This window comes from Ptychodera flava, chromosome 2 (genome assembly GCF_041260155.1).
Source record: "Ptychodera flava strain L36383 chromosome 2, AS_Pfla_20210202, whole genome shotgun sequence".
Classification (NCBI taxonomy): domain Eukaryota; kingdom Metazoa; phylum Hemichordata; class Enteropneusta; family Ptychoderidae; genus Ptychodera; species Ptychodera flava.
In genome coordinates, this window is record NC_091929.1 from 25,192,086 (window position 1) to 25,199,477 (window position 7,392).

Below are 7,392 nucleotides of genomic sequence, written 5' to 3' on the forward strand. Positions count from 1 at the left end.
TTCTTGTTTTCCATTATAATTTTCTCTCCTAACGTTTAAACTGATACACATATTGCAATACATAACACATATCCCTGAGGGATTCGACTTTCTGCCATTTTCTTGAAACCGAAATATAATTGTCTTTCTTTTGCCTATGTTTGCATCGATACCACTAGAACACTGGAAGCATACATTTTAACTAGCATGAATATATATTGTTCGATATTTCACAGCTTCAACGGAAACTAGTGAAGCAATAATTTCAACAAGGGAAAATACAAGAGAAGTTATCCAGCCTGTATTAGAACATTATCGAAAGGGTAAGTGTTTGATACAATTACATCGACCAATGAGATAGAGTTTCTCTTCATGAAAATTAACGGTAATTTTATTCTTAGTAAATCTGGTTGATGAAAATTTTTGTCCATTTCAAATGACTTCATTATAATTTTATTATTACTATAAAATTACTTTCTTTTTTCTAGTTAATTCTGCAGACACATCACCAATGAAAGCGGCGAATGTCATAGCCAAACATGTCAAATCAAGCAGTGAAGGTGACATGTCAGTTTTCTTGGCAGTAGCATTTGTAGCATGTGCAATACTAACGGGTTTTGTTGCACTCGCTGCCTTTGCTGTAATTTCTAAGGTAACTATAGCCATTCTTAATACTGTATATGGTGACCCCCAAAGTTTTGTTAAAAAACGTCTATGATCCGATGTAAATATTGTCTTGTAAAGAAATAACCTCGGCAAATTCGATGCTCTTCCAAAGGCATCACACATATGCAGGTATACGCCATTATTGAATATGCAGATGTTCTGTAATTATGATGTGTAAATTTACAATATAATTAAGCATAATGGGTAAGTATCAATTGCAAGAAGTGAACAACACGGTTTGAGTACGTGTTAGAATCAAACAAGCTGACTGTGTGACCCTGTATTCGTAGTTTATGATAACTCGGTATTAAGCACTTAAGACGAGAAAAAGCAAACAGTACCTTAGCAAATATAACTCTGCGGCTTTTGAATTACGGCTTGGATAAATAACAGTGCCAAAAATACTTTTAAAATATACAAATAAATACAGACATATAATTAAGATGCAACAGTTTTACGTTAAAAATCTGTCATGTTCCTGATTAACCTTCAAATTATTTCTTTTGCAGGCTCCAAAACCTAAGTCAAAGGGAAACAATGAAAATATGTTCAATGAAATCGTAAGTTTTGAGCATGTATGCTAATGTATTACTTTTCCAAATATTTAAAACATGGTATTTGGACATGAATCACAACCTATCTTGGAAGCATATCTGAAAAATTCTGTAATGGTCAGTCTAGAGCTTAAATGCATTGCTACAAAATACAGAGTCCCTCTGTGATAGTGGACTCTCAAAATACAATCATTGCTGCATGTAGCTCAAGTTCCTTATACTCTATGCACGATACTTTAACTCTTGACTTCTATAGAAAAACGACATTTATTTTACTCGTTTAAGGGTCGACCTTTCATTGTCGAAAATGTCCACCCAGTACACCGTTCATCGATGTCAACGGCGTCAGTGGCCATTTCAATGGAATCGGTGGAACCAACGGATATATCATCACTACTTGACGCAGGTTATTCAAGTTCACAATCGAGCAGAGAAAGCTTCAGCTCAGACTCTTTTGAAATCGACCCGGCCCGGATAGACTTTTTTAACAGTGATACTCTTGGACACGGCGAGTTTGGAATTGTTCGAACTGTAATGGTCGAGGGGCTAGCAGGAAAAGAAGGGGATATTGTTTTAGCTGCAGCTAAACAAACCATACGTAAGCATAATAATTATTCAAATGCTAATTGGCTATTACTCGGTTTTAATACAATAAACTCAGACAAAAATAATAGAGAGAAAAATTGTTTGTATTCCCGTTTGAATACCTGACAAAAAGTAGAATCTATGATTCCTTTATTAAACTGTTCTTTTCTGTATTTCCCAATGTAATGAAGAAGAAATGTGTGACCAGGATGAGAAAGTGCCTTTGATAAGACATGAAATTCCTACTGTTTGGTGATGATTCTCAAGACTTAGTCCAAACAGTGACCAGTAAGCATTTCAAATCTCACGAGAGAATAGAGTTAATTTTCCATTTGACCTGTAAGAATCAAGCTGCCAAACAATTCACGCCAGGTGTTGGTGATAACCAGAATTTCTCAACCAGTATCAGCGAGTATGACAGCAGAGTGCCAATTTTGGTGAGAAAGTGACATTTTCTCATCACAATTTCACATTTCCTTTTCATAGTGCACGTGTTCATGAAAAACGTATTTAGCCATTTAATTAATTTGTAAGATAGCCATTCTGTCAGTAAGTTAGTTATATTTTCTATGTTTGTTGATATGTAGGTCTGTGTTTATAATAAGTATTTGTCCAATTATTCATTTTTCATTTCCTTCCACTCTACAGCAACTGCAGGTGAAGAAGAGAAAAATAAGTTTTTAAACGAGCTTTCGTTGATGAAGTTATTTTGCCGTGATCACCAAAATGTTGTTTCTCTGCTTGGTTACTGTACACAACGAGGTGAATAATATAACATAATCATCGATACAGAGCTTTTGCGATACATTGTAATACTATGTGAAGAACTATTGGTCCAAGCTGGACTGGTGGCCATTTTGAATCAAAAACTCGGCTACCTTCGTCCAATCAGTACCATTTGCTAGATACGCTCAAACCGATTTTACTTTCCCTGTGCATAAACAATTTCAACTACATACATCTGCAACCGTGAATTTGCTCAAAGTGATTCCGGTCTTTGCATATACAGAAGTTTGATACATTTAGGTAAGACTTGCTCTCCGAACCAAAAGATATTTTAAAACGTTAAACATGATAACGCACATTCCGTTGTCTGACGTGGTGTTTATGTTGATAATTAGATAAAAATGAAACTCGGAAGTGACAATACCTTGATCAAGCTGTAAAAGTTTGTAGGTGCCCATCAACGCTTTGAACTACATGCACATTCCACATATACATTTAAGTAGTTTGGGTTTTTTTAGTACGTTTAAGTAGAGTGCTCATTAAGGAGTCCACAGATATTCGTATCTGTTGTTGCTGGGCAAATTTTATGTAGTGATTAATAAAAAATAAATTTTGTCCCCATGAAAGCAAAATTTTTAACTGTGGTAGTTGGAAATATACAGTTAGACAAAAAATTGAGGTAGTTTGCTTCTTTAATACAATATTACAAAAAGGCTCTATATTTCCTCGGTACAAACAACCTTTGATTGACTTGTCGCAATACGTCTTGTTTAAAACACGTTAAAGATATTCTCGTCTGTTTGCAGAACCGATGTGCATTATTATTGAACTCGAAAATATGGTAGCTTGGAGCGTTATCTTCGACAGAATAAACAGGATTGTGTTTATGAAAACCTACATGCCAACAGTACAGCCATGAGTCCGATGGAACTCTTGCAGTTCGCCTTGCAAATAGCCGAAGGAATGGACTACTTATCTTCACAAGGGGTAATATGAAATTGCCATATACTTAATGATTAAATGTCTGTTTGATTTAGCATTGGTACAGCCTGTATGTGATGATGATTTTTACGCCAAAATAGAACTTTTCGCACTGTTGCAATTTACCGACACGAACTGAAAATACACCAGAAAATTCAAAACTCATAAGTGAGTCTGGTATTTATTACACGATTCCTAGAATGTAAATTGGATTACAGAAGTGGCCCTGTTTAAAGACCGGAATAAGACAATGGTAGGGGGAAGTTAAAAAGTCAGCTTTTATGAATGATACAGCGTATATTTTATGTTACAGAGAATAGTTTCATGAAAAGTATTACTCATCAATGCGAAAGATCATTAAGAATAATTCGAGAACCCATATCTGCAATTAGTTTTTAACAAATAAGGCTATGTTCATTTTAGTGTCTTCACAGAGATTTAGCGACTAGGAACATATTACTCGGAGAACACAAGATTTGCAAGATATCGGATTTTGGTTTAGCACGCCACTGTACAGACACATACTTGGAGGAAATAACACCCAGGGTAAAAAAAAATGTTAATCGTATCACCTCATGCATATTGCAGAAATGACCAATTTATTCGATGAGTGGTGATTTCAAAGTAACATTGCAGTCAAATGTTTGAAAATAAGGCTGTCTTGAAGTTGCTTAATGAAGTTATTTGACAAAAGTGGTAACAGACAAATGGCCCTTATGTCGCTCTTTATTAGAAAGCTACTTGATCTGAAATGCTATTAATTATTTTTTTTGATTTAATCTTAACCAGACAAGGTTGCCTATTAGATGGATGGCCATTGAATCGTTAACTGAGTACGTCTACACAACCAAAAGCGATGTTTGGTCGTACGGCATTCTTGTTTGGGAAATAGTGACACTAGGTAATGTACAGGGAATATGTTTAGGTTTACTTGTTTGGAAAATCTATTCGCAGGAATACGCTTGACTTTTGCGCCTGATATCATCCTCCACAGATGCGTTAATGTCGCCAATACAATTTTGAGTTTCTTTGATTATTTCCTTGCTCGCTGTTTTTGACGTGTCAAAAAGCCAAATAATGACAATATTACTTAGGGGAAACATATGTTTCTTCTTCGTATATATGTTGCATGGAACACGGATCTACTTCAAATTTGCTCTATATCTTTTATATAATAGTGATAATGTTACGATTTTGGAGTAATTATAGTGATACTTGATCATTTATATTCTATCACAGGCGCAACTCCTTACGGACACATCGCTTCTTCACGCGAAGTATCAGATAAGTTAAGGAAAGGATATAGAATGCTAAAGCCCGAACACTGCAATCAACAAATGTAAGCCTACCTTCATTAAATAGGCATTTTACCGATGAATCAACCTCGTGTAGACAGTAGGCAATGCGAGAATTGCTGTGACACTTTCGCACAAACCCACGTACTAGATATATGACTTCCTGCAGATCCCCTGTTTGGACTTGAGGAGTTACGGCCAATGTCACATTCGTTATGTTACCATTCTTTGTTCTTAGATACGATGTGATGCTTAAGTGCTGGAAAAAAGATCCAAATGAAAGGCCCATGTTTCCAGAGCTGTGTTCCGACTTTAGGAACATGGTGAATGATATCAGCAAGGTAAATGATTTAACGTTCTTAAATATTTGTTATGAAGATAGGGAATATCCACGGCTGGTGCAATGTAAGGCAATTCGACATGTTTGCATGTAGAAATGCCAGGAAACATAATTGCAATATTTCACTTTCTTGAAAGTTTTAGAGTATGCTTTCAGGTCTTCCGCCGTGCTTTCTAATGTTTTTTCTCCCTTTCTGTACAAACTGCAATAAAACGAACAGTTGAATTTCGTGGTCGGCAGTACAAATTATTCTTCATACAATTTAAAATGCATTTGTAACTGAATAGTTTCGAATTTTCTGCAGTAAGATATAACAATGCTGCTGACTAAATCAGCTTCTTAAATTTCAGCCCTCAAGCATGAGGGCTGAAATTTTCTTAAACTAGTGTGATCTACGCAACATCAAAGATATGCTGTATTTCTCCACGATGTATGTACAGAAGTAAGAATGGAACCTTATTTTTCTCATTATATTTCTTGCACATTAACTTTTCCCTAAAATATATGCAATTTTACGGACGATAGCTATATCAATTACGATTGCTTAACTAGAGGTGAACCACCCAAATGAAAAACCCGCGAGGTATTGAAAGGTTTTCAACGTACACAAATGAAAATTACCCTCTAGATTAACTTCACATAGTCTTATTCTGTTCAACAATACAAGTCGCCTTCTAAAGAATCTCCTATCTAGTCTACGTGTATCCGTCCTTTTTCCTTGTTTAAAAGGATACAATTTTACAAATAGACTTGTTGCAATCCGAAGAAAAATATTTATCTTATCTTTTTTTCTTTCAGAATTATCTGTGTATGCAGTACTTTGACGACGATTTATTTGTGAGCCTCAAGAAAAATCAACCTGGATCGTATGAATTGCTATAAATGCCAGAAACTTGTTCTGTTTAATTAATATGCTGATGACCGAGTTCGCCCTTCCAAACAACGGTACTAGGTTATCGGCAACCTCTGTTTAAACATGTCATATAATAGAGGCATCATAGATGTAATTTCCCTGCAATAAAACGATTTTCTCTACTTCGTGTAGTTTATTGTTATAGATTAGGATCAACACTCTTTTATTCATGTGCTATAGCGGCTGTACATAGATAGGTTTAATAGCAAGCATCTCGTGCAATGACGTTCATTTCCTGTTGAAAATTAATCACAACATTGTAATGTTATTCTTGAGTCGATATTGTAGATAAAAGGTTTCAACGTAACATCGTTCTTACAAAATAGAGATAACACATTCAGGTGCACTTGACTGGCATAGGTCTGTAGAAATTTAACCTGTACATCACTGATACAATCAGATTCAACTTGTAAGTTAAGGTACCTTCTTGTCAGGGAAAATGAAGACCATTTGACTTTATTCTGACCACTAAAATGATTGTTCAACAAAAGAGTTTAACTATATCAATTTTACCGTGAAACAGGGCATTCTTCTTAGAATAGTGCTCATAGGGCAAATGATCGATTGCAAGATCGTATTGTTTTAAATAGTAAAATGAATGATATATTTTAGTTTGTGAGACTGCAGTTTACTCACAAAACGGTGACAGTATAATTACTCTATAAAAATTATTCATCTTAATCATAATGATACCATCATCTCGATGTTTTCCGAATACTTCAAACATATTTTTATTTTTTGTGAAAAGTTACACGACTAAAGCTTTCATTTCTGTCACCGAGGCATAAGCGCTGTTGCCTTTTTAAAGAAACAGTAAATCTTATACGTTACAACAGTCTTGAAATTGAATTTCAATTTACAATATTTGATGATCTAAATACATATAACGATCAGACTAAATAGACCGAGAACAGTAAATCTTATACGTTACAACAGTCTTGAAATTGAATTTCAATTTACAATATTTGATGATCTAAATACATATAACGATCAGACTAAATAGACCGAGAACTAGAGTAACATACTTTTTACTTTTTTCGCATTAATTTGTGACTTTCGTTTGTAGTACACTTCACTTCAAGCGCACACGTTTCAGAATAGGGCGCGATTTTATTTACAATAGTGATATTTTTTCCAAAGTGTCATATAGCTACAATTATATTTTACGATCATATAATGTACATATGCTATGTACATATGTGGCTGTTTAAGGAAGTAAGAAGTTATTATTGGAAATATTTAAAGTTATTAGAGTATGCATGTTCGAATAACGTAAATCTGTGTTTTGTATGTCAGTATTAATGCCGTACAATGTTCCAGGGAAGGAATATTCAATTTATTAGCTGTAACCAG

The 7,392-nt window shown here is 34.7% G+C and overlaps 1 protein-coding gene across 1 annotated transcript; it reads left to right on the forward strand.

Moving 5' to 3' along the window:
- Window positions 1-2,438: 2,438 nt before the first annotated feature.
- LOC139147646 (tyrosine-protein kinase receptor Tie-1-like) lies at window positions 2,439-6,933 on the forward strand. Its single transcript, XM_070718797.1, has 7 exons — window positions 2,439-2,546; window positions 3,317-3,497; window positions 3,915-4,037; window positions 4,281-4,392; window positions 4,731-4,830; window positions 5,025-5,127; window positions 5,925-6,933. Exons 2-7 carry the CDS (start codon window positions 3,426-3,428, stop codon window positions 6,006-6,008), a joined length of 594 nt encoding a protein of 197 aa, XP_070574898.1. The 5' UTR covers window positions 2,439-2,546; window positions 3,317-3,425; the 3' UTR covers window positions 6,009-6,933.
- Window positions 6,934-7,392: the final 459 nt, after the last annotated feature.